General features: G+C 49.4%; 1 protein-coding gene across 1 annotated transcript; it reads right to left on the bottom strand.

Moving 5' to 3' along the window:
* Window positions 1–1,538: 1,538 nt before the first annotated feature.
* Window positions 1,539–18,581, bottom strand: LOC100025543 (complement C4). The gene is made up of 41 exons (XM_007483575.3): window positions 18,427–18,581; window positions 18,029–18,227; window positions 17,550–17,751; window positions 17,310–17,380; window positions 17,128–17,216; window positions 16,800–16,882; window positions 16,594–16,690; window positions 16,311–16,416; window positions 16,074–16,200; window positions 15,709–15,824; window positions 15,387–15,566; window positions 15,037–15,222; window positions 14,725–14,910; window positions 14,390–14,545; window positions 13,929–14,055; window positions 13,490–13,564; window positions 13,211–13,405; window positions 12,984–13,098; window positions 12,626–12,696; window positions 12,074–12,213; window positions 11,772–11,975; window positions 11,417–11,468; window positions 10,920–11,009; window positions 10,502–10,711; window positions 10,220–10,295; window positions 9,925–10,081; window positions 9,613–9,750; window positions 9,335–9,506; window positions 8,225–8,454; window positions 7,964–8,131; window positions 7,587–7,646; window positions 6,860–6,953; window positions 6,553–6,736; window positions 6,313–6,403; window positions 5,911–5,985; window positions 3,869–3,971; window positions 3,282–3,371; window positions 2,609–2,704; window positions 2,306–2,389; window positions 2,036–2,168; window positions 1,539–1,872 (listed from the first exon to the last, which is right to left on the bottom strand). The coding sequence occupies exons 1-41, from the start codon at window positions 18,489–18,491 to the stop codon at window positions 1,731–1,733; spliced, it is 5,235 nt and encodes a 1,744-aa protein (XP_007483637.1). The 5' UTR covers window positions 18,492–18,581; the 3' UTR covers window positions 1,539–1,730.
* Between the last annotated feature and the right edge of the window lie 237 nt (window positions 18,582–18,818).

The following is an 18,818-nucleotide window of genomic DNA, read 5'->3' as shown; positions in this document are numbered from 1 at the left end:
TTTTTGTTTTAAAGCATGGGCTTATCAACACTAAACTCTTAAGATATTTATGAATAAAGGGCTGCTAGATTACTCAATGAACAGTGTGCCAGGCCTGGAGTTGAGAGGGCCTAGATTCAAATCTGGCCTCAAACAGAAAAAGAGTTTTTTAAAAAGACAAAACACTATAATTTGATTCCAAGACTTCAAGAGTGCCATTAAATATGAGGTTAGTCTTTCACTTCATATAACTCCTTAATGCACTTGTTTAATATGATCTGTTATGGTCACTGTTTTTTTATTTTTCCAAATGATATTTTATTTTATTTTAATTTCAAGAAACACAAAATCCATTCCAAATATGAAGCCATGCAAAACAAACTTTCCTATAAAACAGAAATGGTCTTTGGTCATTTATATTAGGGTTTAATACTTCTAAAGATTAGAAGCACTAATGAAGGCAGGGACTCATCTTGGTACCCTAAAATTTAGGGCCAGCAGGGACCTTAGAGATCACTAATCTGACCCTTCCCCACTCCCCTCTCCCCAGTTCTGCAAGTGAAGCAATTGTGACCCAGAGAGGTTTAAATGATTTACCTAAGGTCTAACAGATAGTAAATAACAGAATGAGACTTTGAACCCAGGCCCCTTGTCTCCAAATTCAGGACTCTTTTCATTATGTCTCCATGGCAGAAACAAAGTATGGATAACCCTACATGAAGTTACATAACATGCCTCCTCATCCAACTTGCTGGACTTGGGAAAACAAGCGTTTAAATCCCTGTGATGGCGCTTACTAGCTCTGCGGCCATAAACAATTCATGGCCTCTGAGCCTGTTTCTCCATCTATCAAATGGGGATAATATTTACTTCACAGCATTGTTGTAAGGTTCATTTGAGATCATTTATGTCAAAGACTTCACCAATTTAAAATAGATTATTTCCCCAATCTTTAGCAGAATGTTTGGCCAACCGTGTTCATTGTCTCATGTTGTATGTGCCAATGGGACAAAGCAAGAGGTGGGGTGCCAAAGGGAGAAAAAAAGAGCTAAGGAGTGAAGGAGAGCCCAGGCCTGGAGAAGCATGGGTCTTAAGGGAGAGGGGAGGGAGGGACTAACTGGAGCAATTCAAGTATAATGGGGGCAAGGAAGGTGGAGAAATAACTAAGGGAATCCAGAATCTTGTTGCCATGACAGGGTACCATGATGCTAATAGAAACAGTTTCCCAATAGGATTGATTCCAGAATTATAATGGACGTGTCACTGGGGCAGGTACAGTTTAGCTGGGTGAGAAATAAAGGAGACAGAAGAGAAGAGGTGTGTGAGAAGGTATGGTAGGAGACAAGTGTCAGAACTTGCTAAAAGAGTGTAGGAATGAAGAATGGGTCTGGGAGGGATCGAGGAGAAGCTAGAAGGGATTGCAGTAACCGGGTAAGGGACAAGGTCAGGGAAGGCAGAAGTGTCATATAATGAATGATCAAAGAGTTGGAGTTCATCTGTCCAGGAGTAGTGGTCCAGGGAAAATCACAAGCATCAAAGATACCTCAAACACCACTGACTTGGTCATCAAACAACTTTTATTAAGCAATAGTATGGGAGATGATAGAGGGGATGAGAAGAGAATGGTCCTGAAGGAATAAGACCTCCTTTCCTTTCATGAAGAAGAGAGATCATAGGGCAAGTGTGAAGGACAGGATTTTAGGGTACCTTGAGTGAGGAGATAGGGAAGAGGAGGGAGAGGCTGTCCCCTCCTAAACCTGACACCCCTGTGTTTCATATTGCTGGAGGAATTCATTGAGGTTGATACAAGCAGACCGATAGCGCAGGGCCTGGCAGTTCTTTTCAGAAGGTATCTCCTCAATCCAAGTCATGGAGTCCAGCAAATACTGGGGGCTATATAAGAGAGAGAGGTAGTGAGGGATGAGACCCTGAGAGGAATGGAAGAAGGGATGGCTGGGTCTCTGAGTCCTTAAGGGAAAGAAAGAAGGGCTTAGATCCTCAGAGGGAAAGAGGAAGAAAGGGCTGGGATGGAGGGACATAGACATAGACAACTCACTTTTCCTTATCATCGAAGGTGACTCCATCAAGCCCCATGATCAAATATTCCTTCCCTGGCTCTAGCTGCAGGCGACAAGAGATTCGGACTAGGAAGTTTCGAGTCTGTCCAATAGCAACTTTGACATCTTGAGCTGGGAAATGTCAGGGAAAAGAGAAGACATTGGAGGAACAGGATTATCCCCTGCTACCCATATCCTCATCCCCTTGCTAGCCATATATCTCCACCCCCTGGCTCTCCCCACCCAGCTTTTGCAGTCCCTGTCAGTACTATAGTGCAGAACACGAGTGATCCTGGTTTCAAAGAGTCGGAAGGCGACTTTGTCCTCTGCCCGAAGAACCTTAACCTTGAAGCCTGTTATGGGAAAGAAGGAAGCAGAGGTCACTCCAGGTGTTGAGAGAATTAGAGTTTATAAATTAGAGTTGACCCAGTTAGCCGCTGTGGTTCTGGAAGAAGAACCTAAGGCAAAAGCTTGGGGGTTGCAGGGTATCTAGAAAAAGATGGAGAAATTGAAGCTTTGGGATTCCTGGATCCCTAAAAGAAAAGGCAAGGACCAGAACAGTATCAACTCACCATACTGCACACGTGGGTCATAGCAGGCATAGTTGATCCTGACTTTCTCCTCCATTTTATCCACTTCTGTGATTCGGTGTTTTCTAGGACATTTCCCTAAGAAAGGGGAAAACAAAGGATGTGATGGCAAAGAAAGAGAAAGAGATTTCTTAAAATGCATGTGTAAAACCAACAATAATTCCAAAAATCTCAAGATGAAACATGACCTCCTAACAGACAGATGATGATGATGATGCACTCAGAACACAGATGGACACTTTTTGCCTGAGCATGTGGCTAATGCAAGAAATTGGTTTCTTGTTATTGTTGTTTTATTGTCATGCAAAACACACTTCCATTTGGTCATTGTAAGAGCAAAGTCATACATAACCCAAACCCCAGAATAAAACCATAAATACACCCATATGAAAGATGACTCCAACTCTTTGGAAGGGGATAGCTTCCCTGTCCTGAGGCTTTCAGGATTGTCCCAGATCATTGTAATGCAGGAATCTGTTTTGCTTGACCATGTATGTGTGCATTTCTTGCTTTCTCTCTTTGTGGAGGAGGAGGTAAGGATAGGAACACAGAAATGAAGTGTGTCTCTCTCCTTATCTCTGGTGCTTTCCAATGCCAAAAGGCAAGTAACAACAGCCATGCCCACCTTACCCATCTGCTGTTGCTTAAAACTCACCCTCTGCACACTGGCAAACATCTCCAGAGCACAAGGTGGACAGGAGTTTACTCTTACTCGGGGCCCCATAGAACACAACACATTTCTGCCCTGTGGTGAAAAATGAAGAAGTCACAGATAGTCACAAACCTGTCTCCCTATTTCCCCACCTCCTGCTCCATGGCACAGCCGATAGGAAGAAGGAGACCCCTCAGGGTTTGGAGGCTCTGGACTCTCTTTCCATCTCCAAATTAGTCAAGAATTCCAAACAATCTGGGACAGCTGGGTGGCTCAGTGAATTGAGAGCCAAAGCCAGAGATGGGAGGTCCTGGATTCAAATCTGGCCTCAGACACTTCCTAGCTGGGTGACCCTGGGCAAAGTCATTTAAACCCACCTACCCAGACTTATTGCTCTTGTGCCTTGGAACCAATACACAGTATTAATTCTAAGATGAGATATAAGGGTTTAAAAAAAATTCCAAACAATCCTATGTTTTTCCGGAATGCCCAATGGCCTTGTGAGTCCCAGGCTATCTTGTAGCATTCCATACCACCCCCTGCCCCACTCCCTCAGGTTTTCCCATGCTCCCTTTTACCATGGCACTCACCAGGCTCATAGTAATCATAGAGGACAGCACTTGCTGGCTGCACCAGTCCCACAGGCACTTCCTGCACAGCCTCAAAGCCCACACAGTCCCGGGAGGCAGAAACCTGAGGTCAGAGTGCAGAATCACTCAAGTTGCTGTTGGGTCCATCCTGGCCCCCATCCCCTGCCCTGTCTCCTGGGTCTCTCGGGAGCTTTCTCTGTTACCTTCCTCCCTCTCAGCTGCCTCTTAATCTGAAGGCTGTATGGAATTATAGTACGGAAAGGACTCCATCTGGCCTCTTGAAGACCCAGCAACAAATCTGCCTTCTGCTAATTACTAGCTATCTAAACTTGGGTCACTCATTCCATCTCTCTTGGTCTTGAGTGCCTGATCTACAAAATAAAGTTGTGAAGCACCAAACATCTGCGAAGTTCCTTCCAGTTAGAAATGAATCTACGATGCCAAATAGACGGAGGACGACCAAGAGAGGAAGGCCGAGGCAGCTGAGGGGCTGGGAAGGAAGCCAGAGAATCTAAGAGGCCAGCCAGCCAAAGGCCTGATGGTGAGAAATGGAGCATTGTGGGTGAACAACAGCAAGCTGGCCAGCCTGGCTCAATTGGGGAATGTATCGAGAGGAGTGACATGCAGGAAAGTTATTAGAAAGATAGGAAGGGGCCATGGAACAAAGAGCTTTGAGTTTTATTTGATCCTAGAAGTAACAGGGAGGAGCCAGCCCATCTAAATTGAACCTGTCTGCCTTCCAAACTAACTCTCCTTCCTGACTTCCCTTTGTCTCTAGCAGCACTAGCATCACTTTTTTAGTCAATCAGGCTCAAATCTTAGTGGGAAAATTGCCTAAGCATTTCTATAGCACCTACTATGGGTCAGGCTAAGTCAAAGCTAAGTTCTTTTGACAAATATTATCTCATTTGATCCTCACAAGAATCCCGCAAAGTATATGGGATTATTATCCCCATTTTAGAGTTGAGGAAACTGGGGCAAACTGTGGTTAAGTGACTTGTCCAGGGTCATATAGCTAGGCACCTAGTGGCCCCAATTCTAGTTTCTTTAAAAGTTCCCTAACCAGGGGGCAGCTGGGTAGCTGGGTAGCTCAGTGGATTATGAGTCAGCCCTAGAGACGGGAGGTCCTAGGTTCAAATCTGGCCTCAGCCACTTCCTAGCTGTGTGACCCTGGGCAAGTCACTTGACCCCCATTGCCTAGCCCTTACCACTCTTCTGCCTTGGAGCCAATACACAGTATTGACTCCAAGACAGAAGGTAAGGGTTTAAAAAAAAAAAAAGTTCCCTAACTGGTCTCTTTTCTTCGAAGCTGTCTCCTCCCCAATTCTGCCACCAGATTCCTCTAATTCCATTATATCATGCAATGAAGTAATATCTCTTCCCTTGTCTGAAGGGACATACTCAATATTGAAGTAGTTCCAATACCAAAAGCTGACAGAGGACTTCTCTTTTGGGTGGAGATGGCAGTCTGAGGACAGTATCCATCATCTCTGTGTCACCAAAGGGCTGAGAACCCCCGTCACCCCAGAGATCAGAAATGGGAACTTTGGGGTAGGTCAGAGGAGGGCGAGAGGAAAGCAGGAGCAGGGTAGGGGCAGAGGACAGTCTTGCAAGATTTAGGAAAGGCTCCTGTTAAGAGGTTTCAAGCAGATAGGCTAAGACAGAGAGAAATGGTTGAAAACATGGGTAGAGGGCCTCAGCTTGGTGGCTCAGTGGATAGACAGCCAGGCCTAGAGATGGAAGGTCCTGGGCTCAAATCTGGCCTCAGATACACCCTAGGCAGGATGACCCTGGGCAAGTCACTTAACCCCCATTGCCTAGCCCTTACCACCCTTCTGCCTTATTAATTCTACTATGAAAAGTAAGGTTGTTTTTTTTTAAGAGAAAGAAATTGCGCATGATTTTTCCCTCTCTTATTAAAGTCAGGATTTTATGAGAGCAAGGAGTGTGCCTTTGTATTCCTCAGATGTTTAACACTGGGGTGCTATAAAGCAAAGTTGCTAGACTCCCTCTGGACCCCCCAAATCCACACACACACTCACCGAATCAAAGTACAGCAGCACGTGGGGTCCCTGGGTCTCAAAGTGACTCACGTAACGATCTGAGAGCGAGGTCAACTAGGAAGAAAAAACTGAAGTCAAGGAAATGCCAGAGACGCCCCCACCGAAAGGGCAAGAAGGGGAAAGGGGGGCTGAGGGCTGTCCCTGGCAGGGCCGCCTCCCCTGGCCATGAATAACTGACTAACTGTGGGGCCTGAGATGGCTGAGCCTGTGCATGGAGGAACCTGGACTCTTGGGTTCCCAAAGGCAGCCGCAAGGTCACAGAAACATGGGATCACACATAGACTGAGGGCTGAAGGGCTACGGAGGAACCGTCCAAATCCAACCCCGTCATTTTATAGATAATGAAACTGAGGCCCAGGGGGAGAAGATGGGCAATCATACTTTTTCTAGGTCGGTCTGCAGGGCGTGGAATCCACTCAGCAGGGTGATGTCTACGATGGCCATTCCCGGGAATCTGATCCCATCGCTTCGCCTTTGGGGAAGACATACTTGGGTGACCCCAGCTTCCGTCGCCCACTACCCAATCCCTGGCCCAGCGCCCTCCTGTTTCCCACCCCAGGGTGTAGGCACCCGATCTTCCCTGGCTTCTCTCCCCACCCCCTCCAACCCCCAAGCGCTTACCAAATGCACACTTCATAATGCACCCTCTGCTCCTTGTCAGTGCCCACCTTGGGCGCTTCCCTCTTCCGGCGGTTCCGCCGTCCCTCAAATAGCTGCAGGGGTGTGACAGGAGGCCCCAGGGGGCTTGGGTCATCCCCAGGCTGGGGTTCTTCCTCATAGTCTTCGTAGTCATCATCCGATGCCTCTAACATTCGAATAGGGGTATGAGACAGGATCCAGCTATCTTCCCCTATGGCACTGGGGGTACTGAGGGGCCCCCCGAGGGACCCAGATGTATACTACCCCCTACCTGCTACCCTGCATTCACCTGAATACTGGACAGAGCCTGTCACTGTCACTTCCAGTTTGAAGTCCTTACAGGTGGTATTTTTCTCTTCCAGGATATTGAACTTACGTAGAATCTTGGGGAAGAAGAAGAGGTTTTGTTTTTGAGGGTTTCGGGGGGGGGGATAGATTAAGATCATTCTGTCCCTATTCTTTATCCTCTTTATATCTGGCTCCTCCATGATGCAGCTGGTGAGACTAGACGATGGCTAAAGTCAGCTCTAAGATGACATGTTTTCCCTGTACTGAGAGATCTCTCATGTCTCTCCTCTTCCTGAATAAATAGGAAATCCCTGGCAAGGGCCCGTCTTCTTGCCTCCCTGGCAGTTAGTCAGTGAATCAACAAGTATTTTAATTAAGCACTTAAAACGTATGGGGAGTCAGGAGAGAAGCTGGGCTGGGTGGCTCAGTGGATTGAGAGCCAAGTTTAGAGATGGGAGGTCCTGGGTTCAAATATGACCTCAGAGACTTCCTAGCTGTGTGACCCTGGGCAAGTCATTTAACCCCTATTGTCTAGCTCTTACCATTCTTCTTCCTTGGAACCAATACACAGTATTGGTTCCAAGACAGAAGGTAAGAATTAAAAAACAGCAACATGTCAGGGACTGTGCTAAGTGCAGGGGATTCAAAGACAACAGGAGGCCCCCTAACCCCAGCTCATCCCCCTGGCCCAGGCCTCCTGGGGCCCTGGCAGCCTCTCCAGTTCTCACCTTTAAGGTCCCTTTGCTGTTTCCTCCCACCTTGACAGTGATCTTGCTGCCCAAGGGGAACTTTCAGAGAGAAGGGAGAGAAATGTCAAAGGAGAAATGAGAAGCTATTTGCCCACTCCATTCCCTCTTTATTGGTAGAGAAATTAGTGAAGAGAAATGATGGGGGAAAGGAAAACAGGGGCTTCTAGAAAATGGGGGTGAGGGAGAAGAGTCCTGGGGCTGGGTCAGTGTCCCTCTCCCCAGGGGCAGCTCGGAGCTTGTACAAGCGGGGAAGAGGCAGTCTTGTGGGGGGCTAAGGCTGGGTGGGTGTCTCTTCTGAGGGCTGTGAAGGCCCCAGTCCCCAAGAGTCTCAGCCGCCAAGTCCAAGGATCTGTCACCTGTAGGTCCTCCTGCACCCCCAACGTTTGATGGTTGTCTAACTGGATGAAGTGGGACTCAGTTCCTTGGCGCCCCTGAGTGCTCAGGCTTACATTAAGCTTGGTCTCGGCAGTGGTGTGGCTGGCAATCCAGTACTCAGAGAGGGCACTCAGGGCAACTACCGTGTCCTGGAAAAATTCACATTGTTCTCCAGGCTAGAATTGGGGGGATGTGCTTCTTCCCTCCCGTCCCTGAGCTCTGGACTCCTCAGTCCTCCATACCTGGGTGCTGCGGAATCCCCCTTGGAAGCTCGCCTGGCGGGTGAGCCAGTTTGCAGTCTGGTCAGCCAGCTCGGCCTTACCCTCCCGCAGCAGGAGGTGGAGCAGGACATAGGCTGTGGTTTCCACCCACAGGGCCGGGGCCAGGGTTGTGGGCTCTGAGGCGCTGCCGGCACTTGCAGTTGGTGAGACAGCATTCTGAGACCCAGCAACCGGACCCCAGAAGAGGTCATCTGGGAGGTGCAGGCAAGATAGGAGCAGAGCGGGGGCAAGAGAGAGTCACAATGGTAACACCTCCTTCTCCCCAAATTTTCCTTTTCAGCTTTTGACTTTTATGATTTTATTCCAAGAGAGGCTTAGCCCAAGATAAATAAAATCCCAAGATTTTACCCCAAGAGTATTCTTCTGAGGGAGAAAGTTTGGTTCCTTTTTTTTTCATTTCTGAAGTTTGGCTCCTTAGGAATTCTTTTATCTTCCCCTATATCCTGACCCTCCAAGTTGCCTGACCCCTCCCCAGCCTAGGCTTTTCCTGCCACAAACCCTTAAATCTTTTCACACTAGATCCCATTTTCTAGGCAGCCAGGTGGTGCAGTGGATGGAGCACTGGGCCTATAGTTAAGAAGATTCGAGTTCAGATTTGGCCTCATTTATTAGTTATCGACCTAGGCAAGTCGTCACTTAACCTCTATCTGCTTCCGTTTACTCATCTGTAAAATGTTAAAAAAAAAAATGGGAGGGGGCAGCTGGGTAGCTCAGTGGATTGAGAGCCAGCCCTAGAGACGGGAGGTCCTAGGTTCAAATCTGGCCTCACACACTTCCCAGCTGTGTGACCCTGGGCAAGTCACTTGACCCCCATTGCCTAGCCCTTACCACTCTTCTGCCTTGGAGCCAATACACAGTATTGACTCCAAGACAGAAGGTAAGGGTTTAAAAAAAAATGGGAATAATAGTGGCCACCTCAAAAGGTTGTTGTGAGGACCCAGTGAGAAGATATCAGCAAGGTGCCTGGCACACAGTAGGTGCTTAGTAAATGTTTGTTTCCTTCCTTCCAACACGAAAGCCCAGCCTCATCTCTTAGCTCCCAAGGTCATGACCCCATCCTTGGGCACTCACCCCCGCTTCCTTGGGCCATCGCCATAATGTTGTTATGGGCCATATTCTGGGCATCTTCGGGGGCCTTAGTCAGGGTCAGGGCATAGGCAGTGATGGCAGATGCATGAGCTCCCAGGAGCCCAGCAGTTATCTTTCCCACCAGGAAGGAGTCTGCACGGGAGATGGAAGCTTCCTATGGGGCAGAAAGGGATCCCTGAAGGCCGAGGTCCCCAAGGGAAGTAGGATTTTCATAGAAGAGTTTAGAGGCCGGCAAAAAGGAGGGAGGACATTCCATTTACCACTCTCCGAAGCTGCTCTTTGGTTCTCTCCTTGTTGGGATCGTCCTCGGAGGTCTGGAAGGCAGACAAGCTCTGCTGGAGGGCTACAACCACAAAGGCGGTCAGGGCCACAGACTCGTCGGGTCCCACCAGGCCACCCTGGAAGAAAAGGACAAAAGTAACGTGAGCTTTCGGGGCACACGGACTGGGGAAGAGCCTTCCGGGTCCTTTCCCTCCAGCAGACCCCATGCTGCCCTCTTGGCTCCTTCTCGCCCTCCCCCAGGAACCAAGCTTCTCCTTCCCCTCTGTCCACCTCCCTTGTGACCCCAGCACCTGCATATCCCTATGGAGGACCGGACAGGGGTCCTGAAAAGAGCCGTCCCCTAGCTGTTTTGTCAGAAGCCATTGGGCCGTCTCTCTCAGCCCTTCCACAGAGCCGTCCACCTGCTCCTGGGCAACGCTGAGCACTTTTAGGACAAAGGCTGTGAGCCTGGGGAAGGGGGGAGAGGAAGTAGGGGTCAGCCCAGCCCCCCAACTTTTGGTTCCTGGGCCACTATCACAAGTCCCCATTTATTGGGAAGCCCCGTTGTCCTGCCCAGGGCTCTCCTTTTCCGGTGGTCCGTCTCACCAAGTGCTGCTCTCCCGGTGCAACCAAGCCCCGTAGGAGCCATCAGACTTCCGGAACTGCAGGATGCGATCATAACCTTAGGGGAGAGCAGAGAGCTGATGCATTAGAAGCAATATAACTTCAACGCCGGCTTTCCATTCTGCCTCATCTCTTCCCACCCCACAACCAGCACCCAGCCACCCCAAGGTTCCTTCTCCACCTTCTCCCCTAATCCTGTGCCTCCCCGATCCCCTAGCCTTCACCCGCCTGCCTCCCTCCCCTTCCCCTCCTCTTCTCCCACACCTTTCTGAATGAGATCCACCGAGTGGTCCTTCATCTCAGGGGGCAGCTTCCCCCACTGTTCCGTCTTGTCCAGATAACGAGAAGCAGCGAGTGTGGGGGACAGGTAGATCATGGTCTGCTCCGCACAACCCCGGGGCACCCTCAGCAAAGACCCCAGCCCTCCTGGGGACAAGGCCCCCCCAGAGCCCAGGGCGTCCATGGGATCGGAGGCTGCACAAGGACAGAAGAGAAGAGAATCCACGACTGAGGTCTGCGGGATGAGAGACTGCCTGGAAGGACAGGGGGGCTCACAGGCCACAAGGTCAGCGGGACAACGTCAGCAGGAGGCAGAGGAAGGCCACTGGGGGAACAAGAAGGACTGGAGGTTCCTGGGGAGAAATCAGGATCCGGCCACCCTGGAGCGGCAGAACTTGACTACCTGTGACACGAACAATGCTGCTAAAGTCTCCATCAGGAATAGCATTGGATGGGCTCTCCCCAGGAATCTCCAAGGTTCGGCCGCGGGAGTCTGAAGAGAAGAACAAGTCAGAGGTCCGGAGAAGAACGTGTCACATTCGCTCACCCCTTATCCTTGGGGAAGCTGAACCACTCCCCCACCCCAATCTTTTTTCCCCAAATCCCTAACCTTTCATCTTAGAACCAATACTATGTACTGGTTTTAAGGCAGAAGGGAGATAAAGGCTAGGCAATGGGGGTTAAGTGACTTGCCCAGGGTCACACAGCTAGGAAATATCTGAGGCCAAACTGAATCTAGGACCTCCTGTCTTGGGAGGATAGGTCTGGTTCTGTCCATTGATGGAGCTGCCCCTTCCCCATTACTCCTCATACATATGTACCTGAGTTAAGATGGGCATTAGAAGGGGATCAAGAAGTGAGGCACGAACCCCAGGGAGGAAGAGTCTGGGGATCACTCACCCAGGGGGTTCAGCTTGTAGGAATACTCCTTGATCTGGACTGCTCCTTCTCTCTGTCCAGAAGGAGGAAAAGTAGAGACGATCACTCAAAAGCCAAGGGGACCCAAGGCCCGATCCATCTCTGTATCTCCGACTACCCTTCGCCCTTGTGGCTACAGTTTGGGCTGCAGAGACCAGGGAGCTGGGGCAAAGGGGGAAAGGAGGAGGCAGGCCAGGCAGAAGGGGCTGATGCCACGAGGCAGGGAGTATAATTTGAAGGAGAATTGGGTGCCAGGTTTGGGGACTTGGGAATTTGTTTGAGGAAGGACTTTGATAGGTAGACAAAGTTGGAGGAAGGGTCAGGCGTCCCCTCTCACCTCAATGTGCAGGATCTTGGCTACAGCATCCCCGATTCCAAAGGGTCCCTGGGCCAGGACCTTCAGGGACATGGCAGCAGCGGCCGTGGGCACCACAGGAAAGGAAACGGGCCGCGCTGAGATAGGGGGCAACTCCAGCTTTAACACCCGGCCACCGCCACCAGCCAGGCACAGCCCTTCCACGGGGGACACCTGGACATTAACCTGTGGGGGAGGCAGAGGAATGAAGAGAACCCTGGGAACCCAGGAACCCTCTCCTCCCAGGTCCCCATCTGCTTCTCCCGCTCTCCGCGTGATCTCACAGACAGGCTCCTGTTCAGGTAGTTATAGATGACAGGTCGGAGTTCTAGCTGTTCAAATCTTCGGACAGAGAAGGGAAGGCGAAGATGCAAGTGGAATTCTCGGAAGACTCTAACCTGGACAGGTTGAGCCACACAAAGACCTATTGGGGAACAGTCAGAAGGATCGATGAGGATGGAGGAACAGGGAGGCATGATGCACTCTTGGGGGATTGAGGGAATAGAATAAGAAAGTAAGAAGGAGCAAACAAGTAGTGAAGAGGTGGGATACGGCACAGGAGAGGAAGAAACATAAGCTATCCCACCACAGCCCCAACTGAGGGCTCTGCGGGGCTCCAAGGCCCCGACTCTACGTGCTCTCCAGGGGAGCCCCCGAGTATCAGAACCAATAAGCAGAATTCCCCTCCCTTCTCTCCCAACTTCCTTTCTATGGGAAGAGGGAAGTACCCTTGGAATCTCTCCTTGGAAAACTGAAAGCCAACTAGCATCCCCTAGTGGACCGAAGACCCCATGTAAGATGGCCCTAGGGAGGAAAGGGTAAATAATGGTTGTCACCTTTTGTCGGGGAAAGGCTCACAGCATGGACTTCCCATGTAGTCAAGGAATCAGGAACAAGCTCATCTACTCTGGGTTGAAGAAGCATAGAGAACATCTATCAAACATAGTGGCTGGATGCTGGGGTCTCTAAGGGATATAGTGGTTTTGGGGGTGGTATCTGGAATGTCACCTTGGCCTCCTTGTTTTGTTTTCTAAACTCCAACTTTCCATGGAAAGGGCTAGGCAATGGGGTTTAAGTGACTTGCCCAGGGTCACACAACTAGGAAGTGTCTGAATTCAGACTTGAACCCAGGACTTCCTGTCTCCAGGCCTGACTCTCAAACCTGAGCCACCTCACTGTCCCCGGCCTCCTTACTTGTAAGCCTTATTTTCTGTCAACAGCATCCAAAGCCAGTTCTCAGGGAAAAAACTCCGGACGGGGATGTCATCCTCATCCAAGAGCTCCTCTTCCTCTTCCCACATGTCCTGGACTAGTTGAGAAAGGTTCAAAAATAGTTCCTTGTCCTCAGGGTCCAAGGCGTCCCAGCCCATCATCATTCCCACTGGCCCCCAAGCCGGAGAGACCCAGGCCACAACTATTACCTCGGGCAAGTCCTGTGCTGACCCTGGTGCGGGCCTTTTTACGAAGCTCTTCAGCAAACTGGCAGCAAGACAAGAAGGACTCACGGCAGGCGGGTGCCCGTACTCTGGCTGCTCGGTCTTTGCAGGACCGGCGCATTGGCAATGGTGTCATCCCATCATGGCAGCAGCGTTTGTCTTTGCCAACATATTGACTCACTGTGGACAACAGAAGAGTGTTCACTAGAAATAGACTCCACCACCAGGCAGAGCTAAGGTTCTGGCTCTAGTCTGATCACTCACCCTTCTGAAGAATCGCCTTCTGGAAGTCCACATTTCTCCTTTTCCGGCTTGACTTCTCCTTGGGGCACCTTAAACCTAGAACATCAGATGATCAAAAGGATGGAGGCTTCGTCACACAAATCCCATGTCCTTTCCTTATATGAATCTATTTCCATCCTTTCTCTACTTGCCCCTTCCCTTTCTTCTTCCTGTATTTTCTCTCCTTAATCCTAGAGTATCAACCCTTGAAGAGGACTTTAAACCTGGTTCATTCCTACTCCCCCATTTTACAGATAAGGAAACTGAGGGCCAGAGATGGGAAAGCTAGGTACCAGCAGATCTCCTGACTCTCAGAATAGTGCTATTTCTCAGTATCCCACTTCCCTGCTCCCATTCTCCTGCCCTGACCTCTCTCTATTCTCTCTCTCTAACTTCCCTAACCCCCAAATTTTGTTCTCACTGCTCTTGGTCTCAGTCCACTGGTGTCCATCTGAAAACATCAAACCAGCTGCTTCAAAAACCTTAAGAGCATTGACGCCATCCCCAGGACCACAGCCCAGGTCATAGCTGTTCATGGAATTGAAGACCTGGGATAAAGAAAGACAAGAGATGCTTTGGGACATGGTGACTGATAGGCAAACAATGGAGAGAAGAGAGAATCAAGCCCAAGGGGAAAGGAGAAGAAGGGTACTTGGTGAGAGAGGAATAGGGGGAGCAGGAAAGAGATGGGGGTTTGCTGTGAGAGAAAGGCTTTTTATAGGGACAAGAAAAGGATGAAGTCCACAGAGGAATTGAAATAGAACCCTGGAAAAGAAAGAGTTTTGGTGGGGCTGAAAGGAGAGACAGTCGCTAAGGGATTGGGGGAAAGTAGCAAGGGGATGGAAATGAAGAAAAAGAGATGCTGGAGCCTAGGATCCCAACCTTTTTCATATGGAGAGGGCTGTGCTTTCGGCCACCAGCTGCATACACAGCAGTGTCCACAGCTCCCAGGGCTACAATGGCTGAGGGATCTGTGTGTACATTTAGCCTCAGCCGATCCCCTGGTCGAAGTTCTGCTTCATCCACTCTCAGTTCCAGCTAGGGATGGAGGAAAAAGACAAACACAACAAAAGAGGAATGGTTATTGGAGGCAGAAGTTCCCATTTTCTGTATCTTCTGAGCCCTCCTTAAACTTGAGCCCCCTCCTCTTCTCTCCCTCTCCACCTCTGACTCATCACATCTTCTCTTCTCCATCTCTCTCCCCCTCTCCCAATTACCTTCCCCTCACAATCCCCAGTCTGGACATCCACTTTCAAGGAGTTGGCAACTGGCTGACCGTTATGGTAATAGAAGGCAACAAGGCGGAAGGAGGGCACAATTTTGGAGGTCACAGGCACAGAGATGGAGGTCAAAGTCCCCCTTGCCACTCGATGCACAGATACGATCTCTCCACGGGACAGGATCTGAAAGCATGAGAGCAAGAAAGGTAAGAGAATGATTTAAAGGGAGCTTCCTCTCAATTCTCCCTGTCTCCACCCCGAGGGAAGAACTATCTCTCTCTGCCCTGTCCTTGCTCCAACAGTCCTCACCATGTAGTAATAATGGGAGAAAGGAACTCCTTCAGCTCCCACAGCATGAAGGTTCACAGTGAACGACTGCCCCACACGGGGAGGGTTGAGATCCAGCCTATCCATGGACAAGAACCCAGGACCTCCAAGGGGTAGAGAATGGGCAGTGAAGGTGGCCTCTGCTGGGAAGGAGGATCCTGCAGATACCTGGGAGGAGAAAATAAAGGGAAAGGTCTGAGGGACATGGACTGGTTCTTCATTTCTCAGATCTTCACCTTGCTCCTGAGTGACACAAGTATCCAGTTCTTGATTTTCCCCTTTCTGTCTCCACTTTTTCCTGCCTTGCCTAGGGGGTCTGGCTCCCATCATACCGTGAATTGCAACTCTTGGGTGCCTTGAGGGACGTTGATGGGAATGCCAAACTGGCCCCTCTGATCTGTATTGACCTTAGGGACCTCGATTTTAGAATTGACTCCTGAAGTGATGGAATTGGCAGAAACTTTGATGAGGACCCCAGGAGCTGGAGAGCCAGAAACATGCTGAACAAAGCCCTGGGTAAGGAAAAGGACGATAAAAGAGAAGTCAGAGAAGATGAAGTAGAGGAAAAAAACACTGTTTCATCGCCCTTCCTTGCTCTTTCCCACTTGTACTCTCCCTCCCTATCCTCCCTTCCCAACATCCTCCAGGAATGACCTGTAGCAAGAAAGGGGCTCCTGGTATAAAATATCGCTTGGTGCTACTGAGATCCACTGAAAATGGAGATGAGACGAAGCGCAAGGAGGTATGTTCAGCTTCCTCTAGTTCTCCCCCTAGGTCCATAGAAAGAGATATAGAAAGTCAGGGGCAAAAAGGCAGAGATGAGATAGGAGATTGGTGGCGACAGATATAGGGATTACTGTCTCCTCATCCTTTCCTAGCTTGAGTTGAAGAAGGAAAGAAGTCCTGGGTGAGTAGATACTCAGAAGAGAAGACTGTGGAAGGAGGAAAGATTATGCATGGATGTGTGAAGCAGGGATCAGAGGGAGGAGGCAAGGAGTCAGAGGTCTAGAGTCACCCACCCGGGGATTCAATGACAGCAGCTGCCACATAGAGACGAAGCCCCTGAAGATCATCCATCCCAGAAATGTGTAATGCCTTTTGGATCTCGTTTCCTGAGAGGGTAATGCTACAGAGGCCATCTGCCAACTGAGAAGGGGAGATCAAGGGAGAGAGCAAACACCCATGATGAAAATTCCACCTATTACCCCATCACCCTCCTCCCTCCCCCGGTGCCCTCTTTGGCCTCTGAGCCTCACCTTGGACTGCTTCTCCAGCCCTCGAAGGAATTTCTTTTCGCCATTCTCATCCAGGACTCCAAATCGAACATAAGCTACTCCCTGCACTGATTTCCCATATACATACCTGGAGACAAGGGGTATTTAGGAGTCCTCCTGGGAGAAGAGGTCAAAGTGGGAGATAGAGGGAAGAGGGGACAACAGGGCAAAAAGAAGGGTCCTGGGGAAGAGGGAAATGAGGAGGGACACAAAGTTATTCTGTATGGGAAGCAGCACATAGAGGAGGAAAGGAGGAAAGGATTACTTGGCCTGGACATTCAATTGGATCTGCACATCAACGTCAGGAGCCACAAGGATATAAGACTCTTTAGGTATGATCTTCACCTCAAAGTTTGGGAGAACTAAGTGAGAAGGAGGGAGAAGATGTCAAATAGTAGTGGGATCTAGTATTCTTCCTAACCTTCTCCCCTGATTAGGACTCTACTGCTACTACTCCTCTCCAAATCTTACCATATTTCTTCACCTCGAACTCAGTACTGCTGTTGGAGCCTAAGCTGTCAGAGAATCGAGCTGAGATCCTCCAGGTTCCAGGCCTGAGAAGGAATATAGATAGCTCAGACTAAGCAAGTGGAGAAGAGTTTAATGGGAAGAGAACTTTGTTCTCTTATGATATATGATAGGGGAATTTCAGAGATAATATGGGAAAACTGAAGGTCAGAGTGGGCTGAGCTCCTGGAGTGAGGTGTCTGAAAGAAGGGGTAAGGTGAGAAAGTATTTAAGGGAAATATATTTGGGTATTCAAGGGTGGAAAGGGTCTATAGTTCAAAGAAGAGCTCACTCTGAGATATCAGGTATCACAAAGTCATCTTGGAAAATGGAATGTTTTGAAAGCATATTTTTCTTCCGTATTTGAAGACCATGAGAGTTCTAGAGGAAGAAGAGGAGTTTGATGAACAAACCTGGAGGCAGGAAGTAGGAAATAGGGGGACAAGGTGGAGGACTTAGAGGCCAAGGACTCACCTGAACAGTAATAGTAAGAGTATCCGTGGATGGTCTCATGTTCTCATCCAAAGCAAAGACTCGGAATCGAACTAGAGGTAATGATAGAGGGGTGTCAATGGGTAGAAGATAAGCTCTCCTTTTCTCTTTTCTCTTTCATATCCATTTCCTTCACAAAGAAAGGCTATTCTATACATGGTATGCCTGTACAATGAATTTGCTTTATTGGATAAGAAAGAATTGAAGCTATAGGCTTCTCACCACGTTGGCCAGGATTGTAAATGGGCTGGTCTGTCTGTAGAAAAAGGTGACCCCGGCGTGAGGAAAAGAACAGGTTGACACCCTGAGTGTCTGTTTTTCGAGCCAGAGCTGATTTCAGCCACGATGTCTGGGCCACAAGTTGCACAATAGGGGCTTCCAGAAGCTTGCCGAGCCCACAGCGCTGTACATGGACCAGTGGGACCTGAGAGTAGATGGGGGTAGCATGAGAGACACAGAGTGGAGAGTAAAAGAGAGAGATCTAGAAAGAGCAAGTGAGAATGAGATTCCCAAAGACTAAGGGAGAAGCAAGACCAGAGAAAGATGTAGGATCAGAGTTAAAGGCAAAGAGAAAGTAAATGACATGTAAGAAAAAGTGAATGGAAAGACGAGGTGAGTGGTACAGAGACAGTAGGAACAATAGGGGATAGGGAGATAGGGGTGCTGGCTGGGGAGGAGGAGTGGTGAGGGAGCACAATTACCGGGAGACTAAGCAGCTGAAAGTCATTGTCAGAGTCCAGGGTAAAGGGTACATCCTCAGAGCAGTGCCCTAGGGGTCCTGATGGATTTCTCAGGAAGATAATACCCTTGACTTTCTGTCCCTTTGAAGCTCCATGGAGTTGCAGTCCCACTGAGAGTGGCACACCCAGGCGAACCACAGAGGGTGAAAAGATCAGCAGCCTAAGGGAAACAGGGGTTCATAACCTGGGAGTGCAAAGCCCCCTTCTTCATTCTTCCCACACCCAAGTCTCTGATCCACCCCACCAGCCTTAAACCAAGACCCCACATCCAGACACCCAAGTGGTTCAGTTCTTTTGTTACTAGGTCTCCCATCCCCAAGCTCCCTAATCCTCAGGGGGATGACTAGTATCCCCAAGACCTGGCTTCCTGCACAGTCAAGGTGAAGAGGCTTGAAGCCCAAAGCAGCATCCAAAAGAGCTTCATGGTTGGGAGGGCTGCAGGGAGTATTAGTCCCAGCTGTCCATCCACTGCATTATAGCCGTCCTAGGGTCCAGGAGAAATAACTTTGGACTTTGCTCCACCCCTGGTTTGGTTTAGCTGGGAAAACATGTGACCATGAAGAAATGCAACTGGCTCAAAGCCCGGGCCTGGAAAGTACTAGAAACCTGGGTTTCTGGTTTTCTGGGAGGAAATCTTTTATCCCTTTAATATAGGTTTTTCTGAAACAGGATGGTCTCTCTTAAATGTGTGTATCCCTAATCCTGATATTTATATGGGTGAAGTAAGGATATGGAGAACCTCCTCTCTACA

This window comes from Monodelphis domestica, chromosome 2 (assembly GCF_027887165.1).
Source record: "Monodelphis domestica isolate mMonDom1 chromosome 2, mMonDom1.pri, whole genome shotgun sequence".
Taxonomy (NCBI): domain Eukaryota; kingdom Metazoa; phylum Chordata; class Mammalia; order Didelphimorphia; family Didelphidae; genus Monodelphis; species Monodelphis domestica.
This window is presented reverse-complemented; position numbering and strand designations above follow the sequence as displayed.

What these genes read in the sequence shown, in the direction of transcription:
- LOC100025543 (XM_007483575.3), bottom strand. Translation starts at nt 18,491, where the DNA reads ATGAAGCTCTTTTGGATGCTGCTTTGGGCTTCAAGCCTCTTCACCTTG. An exon ending in TCTCCCATTATTACTACATG is followed by an intron (nt 14,911 to 15,036) that starts GTGAGGACTGTT and finishes TCATGCTTTCAG; the next exon opens with ATCCTGTCCCGTGGAGAGAT. An exon ending in GGGGATTCCGCAGCACCCAG is followed by an intron (nt 8,132 to 8,224) that starts GTATGGAGGACT and finishes GAATTTTTCCAG; the next exon opens with GACACGGTAGTTGCCCTGAG.